The sequence below is a fragment of the Polyodon spathula genome, chromosome 1 (assembly GCF_017654505.1).
Source record: "Polyodon spathula isolate WHYD16114869_AA chromosome 1, ASM1765450v1, whole genome shotgun sequence".
NCBI lineage: Eukaryota > Metazoa > Chordata > Actinopteri > Acipenseriformes > Polyodontidae > Polyodon > Polyodon spathula.
In genome coordinates, this window is record NC_054534.1 from 8,457,984 (window position 1) to 8,485,461 (window position 27,478).

The 27,478-nt window shown below is 38.3% G+C and overlaps 1 protein-coding gene across 1 annotated transcript in view; it reads left to right on the forward strand.

Annotated features, from left to right (window-relative positions):
- The first annotated feature begins 8,310 nt into the window (after positions 1-8,310).
- The window catches only part of LOC121313554 (synaptic vesicle glycoprotein 2C-like), a 51,027-nt gene continuing 31,859 nt past the window's right edge, over positions 8,311-27,478 (forward strand). Inside the window, exons 1-2 of the mRNA XM_041246238.1 lie at positions 8,311-8,511; positions 17,615-18,312. Coding sequence (XP_041102172.1) covers positions 17,733-18,312 — 580 coding nt within the window. The 5' untranslated portion in view covers positions 8,311-8,511; positions 17,615-17,732. The remainder of the gene's footprint in view (positions 8,512-17,614; positions 18,313-27,478) is intronic.

The following is a 27,478-nucleotide window of genomic DNA, read 5'->3' on the forward strand; positions in this document are numbered from 1 at the left end:
GCAACTTATTGGTCAGGTTATGCTTGTCTTTCAATGCTAAGGCCAAACATCGCAGCAGCTGGTCATGGCGCCAAGTAAACTGTCCTTGGCTAAGACCCACTTTACATCCTGTCAAAATGTTTTCCTTAATATAGCAGGTGATGAACACAAAGGACATGAGCGATCCTCACCCTCCCAGAGGTTTAGGTTCTGTGGTGATGGAAGAACAACATATATTGATCTGATGAGGAAACTGATCCTTTCCCTGCTGACACAGACTCCCAGAAACTACTATCACATGTCTGCTCTCCTCCATGCCACCAGCCTGTAATATCCATTATCATCATATTCCAATATCAAACTGGGGCTGCGGTTGATTCCATCTGCAGTCTACAATTTAAACCCCACCTCTTGTGTCTTTGGCCTTTGGCACTCATAAGGTAACTTCCACCACAAGTGAGAGTTGAAGAGATCAGGTTCTGTCGGCCCACAGTCAGAGCTGGGACTGACAGAATCCCACTTGAAATCAATTTGATCTTGATCTGCTTCTGATGGAAATGAACAGATCTGCATTCAACACTCTTTAAAGTCAATCCCGTTGACAGATGGAAAAGAGTGCGTTCTGCTTTCATCTCTGCATTATATTCTGGGCTTCAATACCTACTGAATCTGATCTTTCACTTTCTGTGTTTCAAATCTGCATATTCCACAAATATATTTCCTAACCCCCCTCCTCCCACTTTAAATAAAAGCCTAACTCTGCATAAAAAAACAACCGACTGCTGTTTTAAAGCACATTCCACATTAAACTAAATGGTGTGAATCAGATGCAAATACTAAAAGCTTGGAGCTTGACAACTGTCACGTAGCTAATGTTGCCATTCGGTGTCTGGTATGTATGTATGTGTGTGTGTATATATATATATATATATATATATATATATATAATTGCTTATTATACAGTACATATCCCATTGCTACTGGTCCAAACATCATTAGCTTACTCACTGTGCTAATTTCATTTTAAATGTGTTCAGTATGTTTTCTTGACGCCATTTCACCTGTAATTTTCAGATAAAAAAACTGTTATGCTTTTACACTTGCTTAACAAGTGACTCTTCACACATATATCTTGTTATGGTAAGCAATATCCAGAGCCTGTTTTTAGGAACTCTTAAAAGTAGTATTGATTTCTTGGGATTATTTTTTGTTTTTTTATGATTGCCAGCTGGTCAGTCGTGGAATAAAGTGAATGTTTCTCAGCCAGCGAACAACTCTTCTTCCTCTCATATGCTAAGAAATGTAATTAACTTGGTTCTGACCTCACTTCCTCTCACTGTGTGCTGTTTGCTGCTACTCAACACAGCGCCACTATCATGCCCCTCTTCAATGATCTTATTTTCTTTTGAAAATGAATCATTTTTATTGCATACGCGCTTTAGCTATAATGATATTTTTCGACTGTTATATTCTCTCTCATCTTAATCTCTCCAGTTGTTTTACAGAAACTCCATGTCAGCAGGTCGTCTCTGCTTTAGCTGGTTTAAATGATTAGGATCATTACAGGCATTGCTTTTGATAAATCTCGAGTCCTGAGCTGACTTCTGAGGAAGAAACCAGATAGAACATTGGATGCTCGGATGATGAACTAGCCGTGGAAGATTCGGTAGTCTCTTGTACAGTATTTCTTTTACGAAAACTAGTCTTCAGTAAATATAAAATACAAAGTCTAAAATGCACATAATTATTATTCTGGTATTTAACAAATAAATAAAAAAAAAAAATTCTAAACAATAAAAATAAAACCTGGCTATATTCAACCCTTCCCCTCACTGTAACCGAATGATAAAGAAAATGACACATTATCACAACCCACAGTGTGAATCAACCAGTACAATACAAATCCTGACAGCTCTGCCTGTCGTGCAGCTGCAAAGAGCTGTGTTGTGTTTAAGTGCGGATTAGCTTTGAGGCAGCCAGTTCTGCGGGGGAAGAGGTTAATGATGCCTTTCTGTAGTTATCACATTTGTGCATAAACGCAGGTAAAAACTATGTGGGATAAAACAGAAGCTGCTCTACATAATGACACCCTGCATGTGTCAAATTGCTCTCGGGAACGGGGACAGCATCACATTTTCATAAAGTTTTAATGAACAACTAAAAAACAAACTTATGACTGAATACGCTATCCACATAATAGGGCATTTCTAAATACAATAAATACAAAAACAACATTATCAAAAGCAAGAAGTGTGTATATATAATAAAAAATACCCATTATAAGAGGATAGTAAAAAAAAAAAAAAAAAAAAAGATTTTTGTAGATAGTCGTCTAATATGACAAACTTTTCTAATCTGTTCTCCTAATAAACAGCGTTTTTTTACCCTGTAAAGTTAAGACAGCACTGCATTCGAATGCTAGCTGGTCTTGACCAAGAATGGGCAACCCTGGCCCTTCCAGAGCAGCTCTCTGTTCCAACCAGGTTCTAATTGTTTATTTGTTCCAATTAAATGTCCTCCCAGGTTGTAAAGCAGTTCATTACTTCAGTATACCTGGTACATGTATAACAGCACTCCAGGACCAAACCTGCTATACTGTGCAAGTCCATTTAAAAGAAGTTAAAGGGGATATAAGGGAACTCAAGCTAACTGACTAACAACAAATTCAATATTTAATATTTATCAACCATTTTAGACAGATATTGTTGGGATAAGTTGTGTTTTCTATTTAACATTTTCTTTGTATAATCTGTGTTTGTGCAGGTTTTAAGTGTTGGAATGAACTTTCTGTATCACCTTTACTGCGTATAACATGTGTGTGTGTGTGTTTGAATACATGTCCTTTGTATAACCAGTTTAGATGTGGCCCTGTGTGCTAAACGATATGTTTACATTTGGGAGAAGGGAGTCAAGTCTGTGTAAACTAGCAGGGCATTGGCTGTGTGGAGTGCACGACCATATATGAAATCAGATATTACAGGAATGTCTGTCATTGATATATATAAAATCAATCCTACAATTTAGATTAATACAAATTGCTCTTAAAAAGGACATGAAACTTACACTGCTTGATGGTCTTTTTTTTTTTTTTTGTATACATATGTATTTCATATTAGAGCAATTATTTCAGATAATAAGAACTAGTTCTCATATTAATTAAACCCAACAATATTACACAATTAAGCTAGAGAGATAGTGTGTAATATATCAATGAGGAGAAAACTTCCTTTAGAACCGCTGCTACTCTCAGTGAGGTTGAATGGACTGACCCAGCGTTCGCTGCCTCTCTAGGACATCTTATACAAGAGATAATGAAAACATTTGATATGTAAGGAGATAACAATATGACAAGGGCCTCCATGAATAGATAACCATGTTCCAGATAAGGAATTGAAGAGAAGAAACATATATTGATTTCTAATTTTAACATTGGATCACACCTGGAACAAATCCTGTCCTAAACAAACCAAGCACAGCCACTGGTCTGGGGTTCCTTTATGAATGCAGCGCATTATATTAATATGCTCTCTGTATACCCTGTCACTCCCTATGGATCAGGATTACAATTCTGCCCTGCAATTCCACAACCTGGTCATTATCATGGAGTGCACGTTTATTGCGGGCGGGTCCCGCCTCCCGCCCCAAATTACGTTGTACTGTCACCTTAACTTTAGAACTCCCCCACATCCGTTGAAGGCCAGATGCCCCACATCAGTGTTCGCATTATTTCATTGCTGGAGCAATTATCTGAGGAGTGCCCCCAGTAACATGTACAATTAATTTGAAATGCAGCTGCAGCTGCTAGTATGGTATTGTCATTGTATTCAACAGGGACTTGCACTAAAACGAGCTGTGAGACCCCTTCATTAAATGCTAGGACATTTTATATTTGTATGTGCATGTGACAGGGTAACCGAACAGTGACGTTCCCAGACCAGACAGCTGACAAAGACAACACAGGCAGGTACTCCGGCAAAAAGCGCACTGAGGTGCTGTTTTTATTAAACACAAAAATAAATAAAAAGGTTGTACAAAAAACAGAGCTTACAGAGCAAAATAAATATTTAAACAAAAACTGGAAACGAACACAAAAACTGACACCAACTAAACAACGGTGCTGCTACTTCCAGCATGTGTGGTAATCGTTTTCTTTCTTTACTTTCGGTTCGGTTTTTCTGTCTTTACCTCTAATGCATGCACGCATGCACGCATGCACGCACGCACGCACACACGCACACGCACACGCACACACGCACGCACGCACACACACCCACACACACACACACACACACACACACATCCCCTTTCAAACACCCCACCATGAACCAGAAAAGCTGCAGGTTTTTATACTTGTGACCATCTCCAAATTAACCCTAAATTAATCAATTTCGGAGACGGTCACATTCTACACAAGTTTTGTGGGATGGGGCTTCCCCATCCATGCTGCCAAACAATAACAAAAGATTGTATTTTAAATCAAACACAAAAATACATTTAAATCATACAATACATTTCTCCCATGCTAAAATAAACAAAACACATTCACTTTTAAATAATAATGAGCACAATACATCTAAGTCAGCAGGGCTCTGCCCTGCCCCCTTTGGTTCTGTGCAGGGCTTTTCTGCCCCTCTAACTATGTGCAGGGCTCTCTCCTGCCTTGCTACAGTGCACTATTTATCACATCAGTTAACTGTTATTTTCTCCAAATGAAACATCACAAGCTCTGCGTTTATGGAGCCTATTAATTAGGTTTGATTTGGGTAAATATTTTAAAGGTTTCCCCAGGGATAAGTAAGTTTCTTTGTCCTGTCTTATTGTAATGCCTGTACAGTTATTTCATAAGCCAGGCATTCAATGAGTGAAATGTCTTTAAGCAAAGAGAAACAACTTCAGATTGTGTTGATGGTGCAGAGAGTCAGTGGGGTGTAGCAGCCTGAATTAACAAACAACATTCTAATCATCAAACGATATCACTTTGTTCAGAATGCCTTATGGGACTCCTTGTATATTTACATGCAGTGTAATTGCATAGCCTAACAGTTTTAACCAGAATAAGCAATATTTCAGAAATGCAGTGGGAGCACAAAATAGTTTAATTGGGTATAATTGTGTAAAATCCCCAGTCAAAATAAATGCAATAAGAAGGATAGCCACAGTTTACACATGGCTTAAAGAAAGCCCAATTATTTTAAAGTACAAGTTATTCTGACAGTTTAGATTGAATACTTCCATCAGTGCCAAAAGAAAACATTGGGCTACAGAAACTAATTTGTGTATATTGAATAATCTGTCAAAGCGATTTATAAGTCACAGTTCTGGGGCTATATAAGCTGATAAAATATAGCAGAAGGTGAGAGCTACAGAAGTACTAAATACAAAGGTTCCAGGTTGAGATTGCAAAAGATTTTACATTAGAGCTTAAGGTATGATCTGAATAGCTCAGGCTATATGCCTTCTTGCAACAAAAGTACTTTACGATTTCATGCAGGGATACATGCTGTATGTCTGTGGTAGTATCAGCAGGAGAAATATAGAACACTGCCAGTGATACCTTATCCAATGCACAGGTACCAGTTAATTTCTATGTGTGCTGGCATTACCTTATCCAATGCACAGGTACCAGTTAATTTCTATGTGTGCTGGCATTACCTTATCCAGTGCACAGGTACCAGTTCATTTCCACCTGTGCTGGCATTACCTTATCCAATGCACAGGTACCAGTTCATTTATATGTGTGCTGGCATTACCTTATCCAATGCACAGGTACCAGTTCATTTCTATGTGTGCTGGCATTACCTTATCCATTGCACAGGTACCAGTTCATTTCTATGTGTGCTGGCATTATCTTATCAAATGCACAGGTACCAGTTCATTTCCACATGTGTTGGCATTACCTTATCCAATGCACATGTACCAGTTCATTTCCACTCATACTGGCATTACCTTATCCAGTGCACAAGTACCAGTTCATTTCCACCTGTACTGGCATTACCTTATCCAATGCACAAGTACCAATTCATTTCCACCTGTACTGGCATTACCTTGAAAACAGACCCGCCTTATTTTACAGCCTGATTAGGAACAAGTAGGCAATAAAGCAGACCTATCATGAGGCGAAGCTATGCAAACGAATGAAGCCCCATGGTGTGTCACATGACCTACAGTGCAGTGATTAAAGCCTAAAGCAGTTAGCTTTTGAAAGGGCCATGATAGTGAGTGCAGTCTCAAGCAACTTTACCTGGAAGGTGACAGCTGCAGAGTATCAATACCCACAATGACATGAACACTAAATGCAACATCTAGTACTGAGTGTGTGGTCACTGTTTTCTTAAAGGCCTGGGTTTTCTACTTTGCTTTGTTAGTGTGTGATGGCAATGCCCCTTTGTTTAAGTTGGATATCCCGAAGGAATTAACTGCGGGGATTGGAACACAGTACAAAGGGAAGTTGGATACAGAGCAGAGTGTATAGACAGGGGTCACACAAGGACTGTTGCACTTGGTCTGATGTTCACTTAGTTCAGTGTAATAATCAAATCATGGTTTGAATGAAGGCCTGGGCTGGAAGTGCTGAGGTTGCCTGTGCCTCCTGTCTCACGATTGATTTGACCACAGCCTGAGAAAGATATATATTCACTAAACTTTTACCAATAGATGTTTCTCAGTGTCAGTATTTCATACAATTTCCAATCAATTGTAAAAAATGTGACTATAATAAAGGCTTTGATAGTGATTATGTACATTGTGCAACAGGTATGAAAGTCTCAAGCTTTACAATGTTGCTATAGACATGTGTATGCAGTGCACGTGGTCCTGATTTATCAAAACTGTTTACCCCGCTGGTTTCAAATGTAATCCTTTTTTTCTTTAATCACACGGGGGGAAAAAACTCCCCACTCTGGGCCCTGTGTTTCTTGGAAAAAAATGTCGGGAGCCAAAACAACAGTTCAATCTCAGAAGGTAGCAGAGCGCAGTTAGCTGGTCACAGCAGCAGTGACTCTGAGAGTGTCGTCTCCGCAGTGTCACTAGCTGTCAGTTGCTGCCACGGTAAAGTGATGGCTTCTATTCTTCACTGTTAATACTGTATCAGAGTAGTAGATTTATTATATATATTTTGGATGACGAGGTCCTATCATGTGTTTTTTTAAACTTCGTATTAAGTGTACACATATAGAGCATTTAGCCACTGTTTGATCAAACATATTTTTCGATTAGAGATCTATGCGCATTAAGTAAGTCAAAAGAAAAACATTTACATTTTTTTAAAATTGACAAAACAATACAAACAAAACATCAACAATAACAACTAATAATAAAAGCAGTATTTTAAAAATATTTCAACAACACAGCTAAATATATAACACAATATACAATGTTATGAAGTTATTTAAATTAATATATACGGAGACCATACATGCACATTAAAAAGTTAAATAAATAAATAAATACATTTTACATGTATAATTGAATTCATTAAATGCTGGTACCCTTTATATAAATACATACATATTTACATGTGTAAATAAATAAGCCCACTGTGAATAATTAGAAACAATATCAATAATACAAAAGAGAAACATTTTAAACACATCCCTCCCTGCACGTGTCCTTATGCTATGGATTATTAAAACATCGCTGAACCAAACAGACACTAATGTTGCAAAGACAACAATACAGCAAGCAATAGTCTTTGAACTTGCCATGTGCATTTAAACAAATGAATCATACTTCAAATGTAACGAAAACAGCAGCTATCACTGCTCTCTACCAAGCAACAGGTGCTGATCTTTCTTCAAAGTAGTCTCAGGTCCAGTAATACAAATATTTCTCATTACCACCTTAATAATAAAACAATAATGTTACCAAGACTTTGTAAATACAAACAAGTGCAGTGTTGGGCTCTATACCGCTGGGGCCAATTAAAGTCTACATACAAAGCATGCTTTATGCTACTGTACTATATTAGGCTACACCTGCTACGTTTTGTAGATCAAAACAAGGCGATAGATTATGTAAACCTAATCGTAGCTCTGTTTGATGCGTTACTAAATAAAAGCCCTTTTTTAAGACTGTGAGCATTATTGCTCGGAGATGTTCGTGACTATTTTATGTTATTTTGTAAATTATGTTGTACTGTTGTCTGTCCCCACTACTGCTGAACACGAGATTGTTCCATTAGTCGGGATTGCCCATTCTACTCTCAGGATACAATTAATTATTGATTGCATGCTACCCTACACACACTCTCTCTCTCTCTCTCTCTCTCTCTCTCTCTCTCTCTCTCTCTCTCTCTCTCGCTCTCTCGCTCTTTCGCTCTCTCCATCTCCCTCTCTCGATCTCTCTTTCAACACTGCAGAGGCTGACTGCAACGTCAAAAAAAAAAAAAAAAAAAGAAAAAATATTTAAGATAACCCCAATAGCAGCCATTTTACGCTGGGATAGCATCTAAATTCTTCTCAAGACTTAAATAGTTATTTTTTGCTATGCGTTTACAGTATTAGTACTACTGACTGTATCTTCTCTCTGGCACAGGTAAGTGCGGATTTCAATCTATTATCTGCCTTGCCTACAATCTATTGCACCTCTCCTTTTTTAAGTTCTTCATTCTGTTCAAAGACTTGTTACAAAGTGAGCATTTTAGACACAGTATTTATTTTGTGTGCTTTAAAGGTAGAGCAGCATCTTATGACGGGTCTCCCTCCCCAGATTTGAGATTTAGTGCATGCAAGTCACGGTGAAGCGCATTAGAGAATTCGCCTGCATAAATGCCTTACACTTCCAGAGCGACAAAGATACGTGACTACATGAGCTCATTCATAACTTTGGGTGGATTTGTTATCGCACGTATTCTCCGAATTGTTTTAGTTTAGTTTCAGATTGATAGTAAATCTGAGATGTGGTTTGTGGAAACTTAGTGGAACTGTTAAAATACGCTACTTACGTCTTCCCTATTGTATGTGGGAAATCACAGAGCGACAAAAAAAAAAAAAAAAAAAAAAAAAAACACGGTGTGCTAATGTAAGTTACACTATAATATTTAATGCCTTGAAAACCAGTCAGATTCATATATACGCAGTGGTGTTAAACCACGTTCCTAGTACAGTATATGCAATACAGATATGTTACATGGTTCAGGCGTGTATATTTGTGAATGCGCTTAGCTTTGCAAGAGTTGCAGATTCGTAAATCAAGTTCTGCTGTATATGTTGCCTACACCTTTTACACTCGGGGAAAGTAATACAATGTAATAAACTGCTGCATGGGTAAGTGAGTCCGTTGTTCAGATAGTTTCGCTCTTAGTTAATATAAGAAACAGATGGATTACATTTATTTATCAGTTAACATAGGGATTTATACTGTCTTTATAATGTGCAAATTCAATCGTGGAGTGTCTCTCGTTCCCTTTAAAGTGCTTGGGGTGTATATTATTGTGTGAAATATCTATCACAGTAGTTATCTCCAAGCGCATACAAATCGGTCTGCATTACGAGGTAGAATCTTTTATTTTTTTATTTTTTTTTTTCGCTTGTGTATTACCGAGTCATCTCAGAAAGCAGTCTATTGATTTCAATGCAAAATGCAGGGCAACGGAAATGTCATTACAAAAGCTAGCTTGCGTCAAAGTATACCTTGTGATTGATGTCATCCTTGTTTCCTGGAAACGCTTTTAGATCGATGCCTTTGGTAAAGGATGCATGTCTGGTGCATGAAGTGACACTCAGCACGCTTGGTTGCACTGAAGTAGTAGATATTGTGCTCACAGTTAAATGATATATAATACATACAGTTAATTGTACATGCAGTCTGCAGAATAACCGAATACACGGGCGCAATACAAAACAGAACTCAACTATACCTGTTTAATTAAATGCAGAATGTGTTTTATTCCAACATTAAGTTAATGTTAATGTTAATGTTCATAGCGAATTCAAGAAAGTCATCTCAGCCTTTGTCGAGTTTACTTGAAGAAACCCGTAACAGTTCGTTATAGCATTCCTAATGTAATCACATCTTTTCACATTGGTTTGTCGCTGATGGAACTATTGAACGTTGTCGGTGGTTACGTTATTGTCAATCACGATAATAAACCGTGGCTGTTTTTCATTGATTCAAGTTGAGTTTTAGTTTATCGTCGTCAAGCACACAGGCGCCCAGCTAAGCTATTAATCAATAACCACGCAATGATTAATCTGCTACTGTATATTTGATAAACTCTCTTTATTTGAATTTTAATTAGAAACATGAATTTTCGTTCCTTAAAAAGATCTAAAAATGAAGCACTGTACAGTATATTGTATATAGCTTTATAATTAATATTTTGGTGGTTTCACAGTTGATCCAGTGGGCATATTTCTTTATCACTGCAGTATATTTTGCCAGTCTGCGGGTCACGGTGTGTTGGTTTTCATAATGGAATTTCACAGATAAGAGTTGTGCGTATTCTGCAGTATGGAGTTGATTCATTCAAGCCTTGATGCATACAGTAGTTGTTATACACACAAGTGACGCTAATGGAGCTTTTGTTCTTAACAATACACACAAAAAAAAAAAAAAAAAAAAGATCCTTTTGAAAGGAATACTGACGAATTGGATTAAATAAACATCAAAACATATAGCTTTTCCTTCAGTAGCACCGCCCCCTATCACTCCTCATTCTGCATCAAAAAGTGTTCAATAGGGCTGCAATTTACTGTGGTGCCCATCACAACCTAATGCAGACTAAAAGCTAATGTAGCTTTTATCTTTCAAAATTGTGAATTAGCAATCTGATGAACAAAATGAAATAACATATCCTTTAATCTAAGAATAACAAATGTCAATTAGTGCATGTTAATTGGGCTTACATTTAGAACTTTAAGGTTTAATCTATGAAGCTGCTATGTTACTTTTGTCTTTTTTGTCCCAAATATAATGCATATGTAATGCACCACAGACACAACCAAAATGTACAGATCAAGAATTTCTTCTGCTGTTTCCAAATACAATTTTGGTATAGATGCTACTATGCATTTCCCTAAAGACACCAATTCAACATGTTGAATGATAAACTAACACCTACAGTGTGTTACTACCAACTCCAATTCAACATGTTGAATGATAAACTAACACCTACAGTGTGTTACTACCAACTCCAATTCAACACGTTGAATGATAAACTAAAACCTAGTGTGTTACTACCAACTCCAATTCAACAAGTTGAATGATAAACTAACACCTACAGTGTGTTACTACCAACTCCAATTCAACACGTTGAGGAGGCTGTGTTGTCATAGGAGGCTGTGTATTCTAGTGGTTAAAGAAACAGGCTTGTAGTCAGATGCTCCCTTGTTCAAATCCCAGCTCAGCCACTGACTCATTGTGTAACCCTGAGCAACTCATTTTTGTTCCGTCTTTCAGGTGAGACGTTGTTGTAAGTGACTGCAGCTGATGCATAGCTCACACACCCTAGTCTTGTAAAACACTTTGTGATGGTGGTCCACTATGAAAGGTGCTATATAAAAACAACACCTACAATGTATTCCTTTCTTTCTTGCAGTCGGTATGTATGTTACTACCAGCACAGACTTTTATGCCCAATAAAGGTGTACGCCTATTGATTAAAATGTACCAAAACATCATTGTGTTATAACCCTGTAACTAAGCACACATCAATAGTTGTAGTAATACCCCTGCTTTATTTTGACTTCATTACTAGGCAGTAACACACATTTAGCTTGTTAATATAAATGTAGTTATAGTTTATGTATTATTCAGCATTAATGTAATACTTAACTACGTCTTAAACAATGGATTTGGAACCCCTAAGCTGTTATTTAATTTTGAATCATCTGAATGATTGTGTTAGACCAACACTGGTAAGGCAGCCCTAGCAATTAAACACTACATACACTGCTGAAAGAGATGTAAAGACATCTATTGTACTGATCGTTTGACATTAACAATTGGTAAATCCACAGTGCTAAATGTTGCTGAGGATTTCTCTGTCAGAATGCATGCATCACACTGCAAATGCTTGGCTAAACAAATGTTCAGCACACAGATTAAACCTGCTTGTTGCTCTGTGAGGAGGCTGCTATAGCTGCCACTCTAAGGACCACTCATGCCATAATTGTACTTATCAAAAAGCGAGCCCGCGTGCACAAAGGAAGGGTTAGTCTGTTGGTGTAATTGTATGTAGTAAAATAGATTGGTCACTGACATGCTGAGTCCGTTTTGATGTATTAAGTAAAGTCTGGTAGATTCTGGTAGATTTCTAGATTGTTGACTAATTAGCCAATGATGTTTGGTAATATGGTAAACATTAATCGTATGATATGAACCACTTCATATCTGAAGTGACTGCTGTGTTTCCACTTCAATACCAATGACTCACAGTTTACAAAGTGTTCTTCTAGCATGGGCCAGATTAATCAAGGCTTTACACATAAATACAATTTGCTCATGTTTTTTTTTTCTTTTTTGCGTTAAATGAAACTCTAGAAAACAATTAACACACTGGTTTTGTGTCTAATTATGTAACATGAACGGCTCTATTTCATCAAATATGGCACTAACTGCATTTCGGTGTAAAGACTTTAATAGATTTGTCCAGAAACTGTATGCTGTAAAGAAAGGCTGTCCTGTGTATTGATATCTAATGTGAGGATTACAGAGCACAAGTCGTGTGTTAGGATCTATAATTTATGCATTGACAGGGACGCAGTGGAGAGCCTTATCTTCATAGTGCAGGAGATGTTAATGGTAAGGCAGAGCTTCCCTCTGATTTACTGACAATAGGGACATGTCTTTAGTTACACAGTAAAATAAGACTTACTGTTATCCAGAATAATAACTGTGTGGAGGATTGAATCTGGTGGCTATGAAATGAAATAGCAGCTGTTTAATTGAAAGATTTGGCTATGCAAGTGAAGAGAGAGAGAGAGAGAGAGAGAGAGAGCAGGAATAATAGGGGGTACTTTTTCTGTGTTATAAAAATTAGCGGAAAGAGATGTGCAAAAATGAGTGACTGAAAAGTGCAGCTGACAAGATAAAACTGGACAAGGAATACAAAAGAGCAACCTGAGCAACATCATATCATTTAGTGATCTTTAAAACCTGTCTCCCAGTGTGAAAATGCAGACTGAAGCTTCAGATGACCTTCTTTCAAGATTAATTTTGTAAAGCAAGGCGAGTTCTCCTTACAGTATATATATGTATGTATATATATATATATATATATATATATATATATATATATATACACACACACACACACACACACACACACACACACACACACACACACACACACACACACACACACACCACCTGTGGTGTTGCAGTCAGAGTGGTTATCCCAAATAATCCTGTTTCACTTAATGTAATTACATGTAATTACATATGCAGCACTTGCTACCCATTTAGATATTGAAACAGCCTGATCTGCATTATCTGACTGCAAAGACTCTAGCTTGCATTCTAAGAAGGGCATCAAGACGTTGACTTTTCTAGGAATGAGTTTGACAACAATAGGACCCCCCTCTCTCTCTCCTGGGTAAGTGCCCTGCATTAACTTTACCGACTGCCGGCCTGAATCTCAGTGTGCTATTGGGTGAAGTGGGGTCTGCTATTGTGGGTACTACTGTATGTGTCCTGCACTGCAACTCAAATACTGTCCATTCATATAGGGACTGTGTAATCTATCATTATCACTGCTGACTGCTCAACCCTTGACTGTATTTAACAAATAACCAAGTTGATTCACTTCAGGGAGGGCTGTGATAGTTGTAATAGTGGGCCTTGCTTGCCCATAACCCAACCTTAAAGTTAAGTATCAGTTATGCAATTCAGTTGTATACGTTTCTGGTGTAGAAATATATTAAGTTCAAAACACTTTGAAAGAATATCAGCCTTTACCAGCCAAGTTGCTGCAGCACTGTTTTACTGGAAACACTATGGCTTGACATACAAATTAAGGGTCAGAGTTCAGAACACTACTCACATTAATACTTATTGTTCTTGGCAAAAGAAAATCATGTTTCAAAAATCGAATTGCTTGCTGACTGACACGTCAGTCAGACCCTCCCTTCCTGCAAAGATGTGTTTTTTTTAAAATGATTTATAGATAACCCTGATGTTACTACTTACATTTTTTGTGTTATTTAAATAGACACACTGAAAAAAAAGATGGCATAGACTTTCCATGATGCCTGCCTGTTATGCAGCTAACTGGTGATACATTAGGAGTTAAACAAATAATATAATAACCCACAGTATGCTATTATAACTTCTCTAAACCACATACTACCCAGTCAGAGAGTAATAGGCCTGTTTGGATGTGTTACAGTAGTTATTAAGACATCAATTTAAGAACGGGGTAAGTAACATAAACATAAAGTAAGTCAACAAAACAAGAATTGATTTCTATAACAATCTGTCCACAGTTATTTATACAAAAAATTGCCACTGCAGCTCATAAAATATTCAGAGTGTGTGTCATCTCAACAGAAGATGGGTGATGTTTTGACATTTGAGGAGCAGCTTGGGGACGACAAGCCACAACAGCAATACTTGATGAAATGAGACACTGAAGCCAGTCGAAGGGGTTCAGCAGTGAGCTGTCTGCCAACTCCAAAGCATTTTATCAGAATTGACACACCAGGGGAGGCATGGGGTTTTATACAGCAAAGTTGCCTCAAACTATATCTCTTTATCTCCTAGATGCAGGTTTTAAGCTGCTGTTCCTGATAAAGTAGATTATTTTAGTTTTTTTCACAAAGAAACACAATCTCACACCACACATGAAGTCCTTGCTAGCCTCTGGGCTGAAGCTACTCAACAGGTTTATATACAGAAAGGCTATGTTGGCTGTGCTTAACAAGCTTGTTAAGGAAACATTCCAAGCCAATCAAGCCCTCTGCTCTCAACAAATATGGCTTTGATGCTAAAAAAAACCCAACAAAACTCTCCACATGCAGCAAAACTCCCCACATGCAGCAAAGCTCCCCACATGCAGCCCTCCTTACACACTATAAAGATTGTACAGTTGACTGCACATGATCCATTGTTGGCCTGAGATTCATTGTTGGTAAATGGAAATATCATCATCAGATGCTGTTCCCCCAAATGCCGAATGCCCTCAAAAGGGTACTTCTACAACACAAGTCATCTTAATGTGTTCTCTAGTTGTTGAATACGAAATTCCTGAGAGGGCTGCTAATATATACACTTTCTGTATAGCTTTGCCTTAGAGCTTTTTCAGCAGGAATAATGAAAGATACATTGAAACTGAATATAAATGCAATTCATGGAGGTAAGCGTTCTGAAATGTTGCAGTGACTGCCTTCACTTGGTGTATGTAGAATACTGTATAGGGTGCTGTACGACACAAGCACTAGAGAGCACACTGGCTACCCATTAGTGACTTTCTAATGAGGAAATGAAATAAAATGCTTGTTCTGGGTGTGTATGGGATGTACGGTTCTCTCTCCTACACAGGACTATGCATTGGTGATTAGTGCACCAGTGTCTAAGTGCAGTGCTTGGCTTTGTTAAAATTCAATATAATAGTTGTGGTTATTAAATGTGAAAATGAAGTACAGTAAATCCACCTGAGATTAAATACAGTTCTTAGATGTTGTGAATAGTAGGCTTGTGTGACTCATGTGTATTACATGTTTCAAGAAAGAGTGTTGGCAAAGCTTGGTAACTTATAGTTACTTACATTTCTGGAACTAAAAAGGCAATTTGTGTGTAACTGCTTAACAACCAAATTTAACAGGGCAAAATAGATTTATATATTACACATGCACACACACAGATACAGATAGATACAGATAGATTATGGAAGACATAACTCTTAAAAGAGATACTAGCTGTTAATTAATATATTTTAAATGGCCTGTTCTGCTTAGATTTCGGTTAGCTGGTACACTGCAAAGTTTTGATTCGATTTGCCCATTGAAAGAGATGGATCTCAGGTCCCCGAGTGGCTCATCCAGTTAAAGCGCTGCCACTGGGCAGCAGGGTGAATCACACAGCTTGGATGGGGCCAGTTTGTGTTCGAGCTGTGCAGAGAGGCCAAACTTACATGGGGACTCTGAAGGGGGAGTCACATTAGCTCTGACGCGCTTCATCACACTACAGCGAACCCTACTGGCCAGACAGCAAGCGCATTCAGAGTGGATAAAAAGCAGGGCTGATCTCTGTTCTCCGGGATCGGTAGCCTGCCCACCTCTGCTCTGGATTGCTCGGTGTAAAAGTGATTTTTTGTGGCTTTAGGCTTGTGAGATCGAAGGACACTCACACACCCTCGGAACATCTGTGCTGTGTGGGGACCTGCTGTGGTGAGGAGAAAAAACATAATTGGACATTCCAAGTTGGGGAAAAATAAATAAAAATAAATACAAATAATAATTGTTCACTCTAAATTTATATACAAACAAAAATAGGTGGATTTCTACTCTGCATGTTTGTGACCAGAGCTGGCTATCCATTCATGTAAATTAAATTACAACACTGTACATGAATTTTAATGGTGGTAAATTATTTCTCTTCACACCACTAACCTAGGTTACGGTCTTCTGTTCAACTTATATAATAAATACTCAAATAGCATCAGTTATTGCACAGATAGTGTCTTATAAAATAAATCAAATGTTTTTATTTGTTAACCATATTTAACTCAATTGCATAGGGATTACAGTTTACATTAGTTATAATGGCATGGCCCCTGTTGTTAAAAAAGCATGATTCTTTTAGACCAATTACAAGTGGAGAATATTAGCAAAAAAAAACCCCCAAAAAAACAAAAAAAAAAAACAATAGACATACTGGCATGTTTGTTAACATTTTTTTTTGAACATGGGGGGGCATTCAATATGTACAGTAAACATGCATTAGGTAGTATCTGACAGAGATAGAAAGCGGAGAAGGAGCATGAAACATCTCTAACCAAACTACAATGCATTATTGAGCATGCCGCTTCTTGGAGGCACTGCATTCAGTCATAATGTACTGCAGACAGTGGAGCCAGGAGGACAGACTCTTGAAGTCTTCAGTGCCATAGGGGCTTCACGCACCTCATCACAGAGGCTAACTGGTATTTATTTGGAAAACAGCCACAGTGTCTTCCTCGTAAAGCCCTTTCATTACTGCAGACCATGAATCAGAGCTGCTTTCCTGGCAGCTGTAATGCACTGCTGTTTCATCATGGGAAGTCCCTGCTCTGATGGGGACAGCAGGACTAGAGGCAGTCATTGTGTCCCAAGCACTTGCAGTCAATCTCTTATGAAACTAAATGACATGTCACCCTAACTATACTAACTATTCATAACTTCATTCAGGTCCTATCTTTATTTTTTTGTGTTACAATATTTATTTGAACTACAACAATACCTTCATGATATTGTGACACTTAACAGACACTTAGGCTAATAATGCTTGTTGTGTCAGGCTGTAGTAAAAGACTCACAATTTGATGCTGCCTCTGTAGTGTGTTGATTATATTTGACTGGATTAAGAGAATCTGCTTGGCCATTGAGACTTTGGGAACTTAAATAACCACAACAAGTGTTTACCCTATACCCAATATCAATCCATTGCATACAGAATTTCAAGCTTAAGCATTTTAATGGAATGTCCTTTCTTCTTACAGGCCTGTTACCACCACTACTACTCCTGCTGGGGACAGGCTTAAATGGTGATCCCTTAGAGCCCCTTATCTGTTGTCATCCCACCAGTTCCTTATTACTTGTGCAAGCGGCGAAGACAAAATGGATGATACATACCGGGACAGGACATCATTAGTTAAGGGGGCGAAAGAAATCGCAAGGGAGGCGAAGCGGCAAGCTGTGAAGAAAGTGAACAAAGCTGTGGACCGGGCGCAGGACGAGTACACCCACCGCTCCTACAGCCGCTTCCAGGACGAGGAGGAGGAGGAGGACAACCACAATTACAAGCAGGGCGGCCAGTACGGAGAGCCGGCCAACGATGACGAGGGCTCCAGTGACGCCACGGAAGGCCACGATGAAGAAGACGAGATCTACGAGGGCGAGTATCAGGGCATCCCCAACACAGGCCAGGCCAAGGACAACCAGGCGGACCTGGGGCAGGCTGTGATGGGCAAGGACCGGCGGGAGCTGGAGTCGGAGCGCCAGGCTGACGAGGAGGAGCTGGCCCAGCAGTACGAGCTCATCATCCAGGAGTGTGGGCACGGCCGCTTCCAGTGGCAGCTCTTCTTCGTTCTGGGCATGGCTCTCATGGCAGACGGGGTGGAGGTCTTCGTTGTGGGGTTTGTGCTCCCCAGCGCAGAGACAGATATGTGCGTCCCCAACTCTGGAGCAGGGTGGCTGGGTGAGTTACCTCTGTAATGACACTTGATTCAACAGTAACTGTTTTAAATGTCTGCAGGAGTTTTCTTTATATGTGTGAACAGTGTGGACTTTGAGACTAGGCTCCTGATTACTGAGATGATTTGGATTTAGAAATCTACAGTATCTAGACGCAGACCTTTTACTTGACCCCTCCCCTTCACAGAATTGATAATATGCCCCCTCCATTGGGGAAACTGACACATTGTCGGCTTTTTATTCAATTTTGCATGGTTGTTCTTTTGCACAGGACAATATATGAAAGGCCCAAAAGTGCAATTGTCTAAGCAACTTTCTTATGATTCAGTTCTTTGGTTGTCATGACACCAAGGATTCCCCAGTAACAACAGTCAAGTTGACAAGTAAACCTTTTCCTCAGTTGGTTACATCATCAAATCTTCTATGTCGTCAGGAATTAATGCTACATCACAAGCTGAATTTACTCCTACATTCAGCAGTAGTGACTGGATCTGCCAATGCTTGTTTTTAAGTTGCTAGAGCTAGATTACCGTAGTAGTAGTTTTACCTGCCCAGAGGTTAGATTGTACAGTGTTTTATATTTAGTCACTACAACTTATAAACTCAACATGACTTAGTCAAAACAACTTATGATGCAACAGTTATCCCTGAAAATGCATGCCCACTGAAATGTCTTCTGATTTCGCATTCTGATTTCACCGTAAGGTGCATGTGACAGTCTGTCTCACTCTGGGATAACAGTCAGTGCTCTGTGTACAGTACAGTACATTGAGGATTCTACTGTATTCCAAAGGTATCACTGTACAACACTTTCTGAGATATTATTGCAATGTATCGATCATGTGACAGCTAACTGTAGAACACAAACACTCTTTAAAACTCTTTAACACTGACACAAACTTCTTCATAAAACTGGGACACAATTTTTTTTTTTTTTTTTTAATTGAGACTGTAAACAGAGTATATTTTTTAAGAGGTGCCTTTCATCAGCGAGGGAAGGTGTTTAGCCCTTCTGTTGTGGGAGAGTATTCAAATGTAGATAAACTTCATGTTTACATTACTTGATTCCAGTTTTTCTTTAAAGTCATCTCCCTAGAAGACATCCTTCCAATTATTTATTATGCAACCTTCCTCTATTATGTGACTTATTATATTAAACTATTCATCCATTTAGCATTTCCAGTAATTTCAGACACACCTTGGTGCCTCCCTCAGGATGATCAGATTTTAGGAGCTACCCCTTGTAATGAAATCCTTCCTGCAGCCTTCGGCCAGTAGGTGTGATTTGAATCAAATACATAGGATTGGCCAGTGGTGTTAGCTTTCAATAGGCTAGCGGTGTTAGCTTTCAATATTGGCACACAATGTGAAGAGATTATTGGTATTTTTGTATGTTGTATTTTTTTGGGGGTACTATGTTGAAAGTATAAGAACCCACAAGTGGCCACTGGCCCATGTTTGAGTTTGGGTAATCTCTGGTCTCCAGTTTGTCCTCAGGACCCACAAAGCAGCAGCACCTCCACTGCAGCGTCTGCCCATTCTGCAGATTGAATCCGGGTGGTGTCATGCATCTCTTCGGTGATGCATGTGTTATAGGCTACTGTGCTGTTTTAGAGGTCGCTTGCTCCATTAGGAGCACTAAACCTCTCTGTGCTGATTGAAATGGGACAAGGCCAGTCATTCCTTGAAAGCACAATTGATTAATTTTTTACTGTACTCTTTATTGACGGGCAGGAGTCTTAAAACATCGCTTAGCAAGTCACTCAGCACAAAGTAAGTAGACAGCTTCATGCATGTGTGTAGAAATATTATTAAAAAGCTCAAAGACAAGGTATAACACACAGAATACTATAACACACTTTAATACATGGTGCATGTATTAAAGCAGATAGCAGCACATCCCTTTATGGCTTTCAAGCAATTACATTTATGAAACTGCTGTGGGGGATATTGAATGTGCTCTGTGTTTTCCCTATACATGTATGTATGTAGATAAAAGGGGAGAAGTAAAGGATATCTTTGTTGTGCATTTTCTAATATTCCATTATTGATTTGAGCTTCATTTTTAATGTTAATCTGTTTTTTTTATATTAATTGGTTGAAAGTGTCTTATAAGTAAGATTGTGTTTTTTCCTGGTTATCAAAGATTTCACGATTTCCGTGAAAATTTCCATCTCTGAAAGAATAGTATAAATATACATTTTTGTATCATTTAAAATTAAATCCAGCAAACATTTGCTTTATTGATGCTCTGCCTGTTACACTGCATTAAGGAACCTGGCAGCCATCTTAGTTTGAGTCCAGTAAATGATTGAACACGCTGCATAGAACGGCACAATTTCTTTAAAATGTCTTCAGGGAAAAAGACACCAGTTACAAGAAAGATATTTCTGCTAAAGGTCACCCTGTCCAGTACAAAAAATGGACATTTAACATGTTTGTGGTTATTTTTACATTTATTTATGTTTTAATTGTGTTTGATAATTCACTGATGGTGAAAATAGAATTCTTAAATTAAAAATATGAAAATATAAAGTCTTTAAAAGGGAGACATAAAAATGAAATATTTCACAATTTAACATTTACTATTTCTCAGGAAAAGCATTTAAATATTTAGGAACATTTGCTGAATCATAACTCTAGAGAAAATAATCAATTTTGAACATGAACAGTTTTTTTCTGCTTTAATAAATATTATGCTTAATCGTGCAATGTCTTGAAATACTTATTTTTTTAGACTGAATGCCATGAAATACACTATTTTTTTGGTGTGAACCAGTATCAAGAACTGTACTCGTTCAGTTCAGAGGTTTGTGGTAGTGGGAGAAAGGCTGGAAACTGTTGCTGGAAGGTGCCCATTAAGACTGATTTGAAAGGTCACTTCATGCTTTTGGAAAAACAAAATTAATTGTTTACCTCCCATTGTGACATTCTGTTGAGCATCAGACATCGCAGTGAGGGCACAGCTCTCTGTTTGATGGCTTATTCTAGTGTTACAGGAAGGGCCACAATAAGGAGATGGGATTTGAAAAGACTTAATGAAAGAGGTTTTCTTTTTAGCACCAGGTAATTCTCCTGTCTGAGTGTTATCATTGCTGAAGTGAGATCTTTCGTTTTTGTGTCTGATGCTGAGAAGTTAACTCATGCTTTTGTTTAAGCTGCTTGACTATTGCAATGCTTTATTTGCTGGCGTTTCGGTCATGCCTGGTCACGTTTGCAGCTTGCACAGAATGCAGCTGCCAGGGTTCTCTCAGCAAAGAAACAGGCTCGCACAACTCCTGTCATATAAAGCACTAAATGGCGTGGCTCTGGATTCTGTCTCTATATAAACCACTGCGCACTTTAAGGTCAGCTAACCCTGCCTTTTGTGTCTCCCGAAAGTAAAATGGAACAGGACAGGAGAAAGTGCATGTGGTTATAATGCCCCAGACTGTGGAACTCAATGCCTTTTTCTATTAGAGATGCTGCTTTGGTCAATATTTCTAAGCCATGATTAAATACTTACTTTTATAGTTTAGCCTTTTTAACTTGATTTAAAAATCTATTTGTTTTGATCTATTTTATTTGGTTATTTTTGTTTTAGCTATCATTCTTATTCATTTTCTGTTTACTTCAATTGCTTTATTTTACATTTTACGTTTTATTATTATTATTATTATTATTATTATTTTTATTATTATTTTATAATTGTTTTACTTCTTGATATTTCATACTTCTTTATTTTTTTTTACTAACATGTAAAGCGTTCTGAGATATTGTGGTATGAAAGGCACTATATAAATAAAATACATTGAAATGGAAATTGAATTATCTTACGTACTATTACAATATTTGTTCCATCAGATTATTTTTTGTGTGTTTGCGTGTGTTTAATATTAAAATAAATTTGTTAATTCAGTGTTCATGAAAGGTCAGACACAATGACTACTGCCAGGCATAGTTCTGTAGATGTCACAAAACCTTCTTAAGCTGAGGCCGCCAATTTGACACATTGGACTGAATCGTCTTATCCTGTTAGAATAATCGTGAACTAAACCCCCTTTAGATTTCGAGGTTTCGCTTCCACTGTAATAAGCTCTGTGGGGAGTCCATGCATTCCCGTTGCTAGGAGAATGAGATACTGTACAGCTACCTGCAGTCTTGTTGGAGCTACTTTCAAACACACCTACCCCTCTGTATCCACACATCTCCATTCAAATGGCAAACAGATGATCTAATTTGGAAAGACAGAAAGAGATCTAGGGAAATCTGCAACCTTTTGATTTGCTATGGGTGTAACGAGCAGTGTTGTGTGATCCGGACTCTTCCCCTGTCAGTGAGATGAAATGAGGTTAAAAGCTATAAAACTGTCAATGCAGCTCTTTTGCATTGTGGTTAAGATGCTTGCTTGTGGCGGGTGGGGTCGCTGGTTCATGCCCAGCCTCCGCCCTGTTATATAATAATATCTTTATTTTTATATAGCGCCTTTCATAGTGGAGCACCATCACAAAGTACTTTACAGAGGTAGGCTGTGAACTGTGCATTATATGCAGAGTCACTTACAGTAAAACACTGATTTAACGTCTCATCTGCAGGATGGAGTACAAGGAGGTTAAGTGACTTGCTCAGGGTCACACACAATGAGTCAGTCAGTGGCAGAGGTGGGATTTAAACCAGTGACCTTCTGGTTACAAGCCCCAGACTTTAACCACTGGACCACACTGAGGCTGCATCCATGGTTATCATGCTTTATGATTCCTACACAGCGTTTTATCAGATCTGTTCTTGTAGCATGAATATCTACAGTATCAGTGCCTTTGGGTCTTGTCTGGTTTTACAGAAATATAAGGAAACTAAAGGAAAGCTATAGTACCGGGAACACTGAAAGGCCACAAAGGCTTGCCCATTTTTAGCACACTTTCACTCCAGTATGTCTTGCATCTTGAAGGATCTCCTTTGTATCTAATACCATCTTTAACAGCAGCTTTTCACGTGCCAGACTGGGCTATCTGATTTAGCTCAGCTTCTGTTCGAAACCTGTTTTATCCTCCTGATCAAAGCCCCAAGATCATTAGTGTATAACATTGAATACACTGTTTATGATTTCTATATGCTGCCGTGCTAAGAATGCCATTAGCTCCTCATTTCAACAGCGTTGCATTTACCTAATGTTAAAGCCAAATTGCCCTGTTTCATGAGGATATTGCTTTGATTTTCACATTTTTCCAAAACGTTTCAGAATTTGCAGTATCTTGACATCTTATAAAAGAACTGCAATTAAATACTACGTGTGAAAATCAATTTCACATTTGAAATAAATACCAAAGTCAAGTTTCCTGAACTAAATCAAGTTCTGTTCTCAGGAATGTGTAGGATAGTGGAAGAGGTTAATGACCATTCCAAAGCTAGGATAAACGTTTGATCAGTCACACATAGATGCCCAGCCTCAATTGCATCACCTGTACTTGTTTTAGGTAGTCAGGTGTTTTGTTTTTAGGAATTCTGAAAATTGGCTGATTGCTACATGAGTAACGGAATTGCAAGTTTTAGACCCGTTAGAAAAATGGAAACGGTTTTGCTGAAAGACCTGAAACATTTCTCAGTATTCCACATTCTTTAACCCTGGAACAGTGTCATCAATAATAGATACATAACAGCTTTCCGGAAGCAGAATGCACATTGCAGAGATACTTCCCTGAGGCTGCTGAAGCTGAAGGCTCCTCTCCTCAATTGTAAGTAAAGGGAGAGTAAGTGATCAAATCAATGAAAACAACTGATTAAATAAAGGTTATTAAAAACAACCAATAACATAGCAAGCCTTTTAATACTGGTACCAACAATAACCACCAGTGCAGCTGCCAGCCTCTGGAAAGCAGAGAGATCACAATTCATTTCAGGATTTGACATTAAATCCGTGTCTCTGTAACCTAATTTCATAGCAACGGATTTGCTTTCCTACCATTTCATTTTTTTTTATATAAATGAGGTTGAATTCCGTAATAATTGAGATGAATACAAATGATCCTTTCCTGTCATTGCCAGCGTTTTCTTTTTTCCTTCCTGCTAAAAAAATAAAAGAAAATGTTACAAGGTTTATTTGCAGAGAGAACATTACATTCAGCAAAGCCTGACATAATATTTAACAAATTTAATTACATGCTGAGTGAATTCACTATTCGGTTGAGGAATATTACATTTCCAATGCAGAAAATTGGGTTCACTCCGTATAACAGGTGACTGAGTATTTTACACAAGACGCCGGTAAAATGAATATACCAGAATTGGTTTAGTTGCTGCTAATATCATTTTCCCCCTCTCAGCGGAAGGCGTGAAATCAGAAAAGACTCCACACTGCAGGTCAGTGCTATCGCTCACAAGAGCTGAGCAGCATAAAGAGACAACTCGCTCTTTTCTTCTTTCATTTCTTGCTTGATGCGAGTCAAACCAACTTTCAAAATTGCTGATGAAATTATTAAATTAAAAGGAGACTTAAAAAAAAAGAAGAAACACCAGCACCTCTGTAGGGTATAGAGAACATGTTTGTATGTTGTACAAAACAAGCTGATACAGCACAACAAAGACACAACAATTCAGTACTACCCATGTGATACAATGCAACACTGTACTATAAACTATAATACCATACAGTTTGGGTGGTTTTTGCACATTTTGAACCTGGGTGATGCAGTGGAAATGATGCAGTGGAAATGTCCTTGCTAAGCCATGGCCTTCTTCTCTGGCTCCTGGCATGCATCCTCCAGCCAGAGGCCTGGTCCTCATTAAACCTCCTCTTCTCCATTGGAATTTGTCAGATGCTTAACCATTGTGAAGTTGTTTAGCCATCACATTAGATAATGTCGGAGTGCCATGGCTCTAGCTTGTATGGCTCTAGCTTGTATGGCTCTAGCTTGTATGGCTGTAGCTTGTATGGCTGTAGCTTGTATGGCCAACTGTGTTTCTGACTGCTGCCTTTCCACAGCTTCGCTCCAACAATACGTTCTGGGGCGTGTCGTATTTATTCCAAATTCATCTGACTTGAAAACACAGTGAAATAATGGCAGCAGAACTACCAGTATTGCAATGCAGGTATTTGCAACTGCAGTTGCCTGTTCTGTCATTCGTTTGTTTGGCAAAGAGCTTTTAGGTGCTTCAGTGTATGAAACATGCAGTATAGATATTAATAGGTTTGAAATATTCTCTAAAAATGAAACTGATAGTAAGTGATTAAAGGACTCCAGCATTAAATACTGTGCTTTTCCTTTTAAATTATTTTTAAATATTGATTTTGTGAAAAGACAAAAGTTATTATCATAAGCAGTGATCTTCATTTCATGCAAGGAAACGGGAGATTGATTGACAGCTTCTTACTGACGCTACAGAAGGTTCTTGAATAAAATTCAAAACTGCAGACAGTCTAGTTATTGTGAATCAAAAAGGCAATGATGGATGGTGTACTAGATTTATGGTAATTCAATAGTGGTTCATTAGTGATTTTAGTGGACACTTTGCTTGTGTGGAAAACCAGTATCAGAAATCAATATCTTTTAAAGACCATTAAAGAAGTTTTTTTTTTTTTCATTTTCCTTAATTAAGCAATATTGAAACGGGCCATTTATTTAAGTAAAAAAGTGAAATGTCACTCAGGAGTAAAGGGTGGGGTAATCGCACAAGCTCTTCAACAAGATGTGAATTTTATACTGCAGCAAAGTGGAAAACATGGCCCCTATTATTAATTACTATTGACAACAACTGTAGTGAATGACTGCCCTGCACTTCCATCCCCCTCCCTGGAATCATAGTGTTATATCGCTCAGAATCCACCTCCCTGGAATTGTATTGTTATATCACTCAGAACCCCCCTCCCTGGAATCATAGTGTTATATCACTCAGAATACCCCTCCCTGGAATCATAGTGTTATATCACTCAGAATCCACCTCCCTGGAATCATAGTGTTATAACTCTCAGAACACCCTTCCCTGGAATCATATTGTTCTATGTCTCAGGCAGCTGGGGGCCTGAAGGGATAATGTACTTGATAATAGGTTAGAAGTTCAAGATTTTAAATCCTGCCTGGGGAAAACCTGGCTATATAATCCATTAGTGCAGCATAGAGATGAAGACATGACCCAGAGGTGTTAAGGGTTTCTTAGACTCCTACTGAAGAGGGTGCTGCCCTTCAAAGGTAAATACTAATAACCTTCACCTCCATACTTCTAGTTTTGTCAAAAGTACCCATTTGAAACAATCAACACCATTCATTCTGATAGGAGCATGCCAGCATGCTCATGCCAGTCTATTCAGAATACATACAGCAGGCACTTCTACTAAGGCAACAGTACCAACAACCATGCTCGCCACTGTAGGGTTGTTTTAGTTCAAATATACTGTCAATGAAAAACACATTTTAGTTGTTTGGTTTGTCTGTCTGCATTCATATCATGAAAAGCAAACACAATCCCGAGAACACAAGACAATACTCTTTTCAATCATGATGCTGGACTGTCTGCATCTCTTGTTCCCAAGCACAATTTGAAAACATTAGTAGGATGAATACACGATAGCTATCATGAAAAGGAAGGTCCCTATTATGTACATGCATAACAAACTAGCAAGTCACCAACAAATGCACAGAGGAGTTTTATCAAAACCAGATAAGTGGCTCCCAAGATATATATTTCAATAAGGCAGGCGAAATTTTTCAGAACAATGAGTGGTCACTATAAGTTACATTCACAATATATAAAATGACGTCTTGTACCAAAATATCCATGCAACGTTTAATAAAGTCATTACAGAGTTGTCCGATGACTGAACCAGTCTGACTAGTACCATGTAACAGTGCAGCAGGTCGCCATGGACAACGTTTACAGCACTGGAATAACTTCTTGCATCATAAAAGGTTGTGATTGCGATGTTGAGGAGGTAAGAGACAGCCCTGCAGTGGATATAAACATTAAGCATGAAGTCTTTTTCAAGCCTTTCTGTATCAGTTCCTTTAGGAAACTGAATGCTGTAAATCTCACAGCCGTTCCTTGGAGAAGCTCTTTCACTCATGAACCCTCATACACAAACGGGAGGATTACTGAAATGGATCCTGATGAGTGGACTTGTGAAGAGGATAATTCATTTAAATGTGTCTGTCAGACCTACACACTGTTCCTTGTTGCTATTGCACCCTGAGGCTGACGCT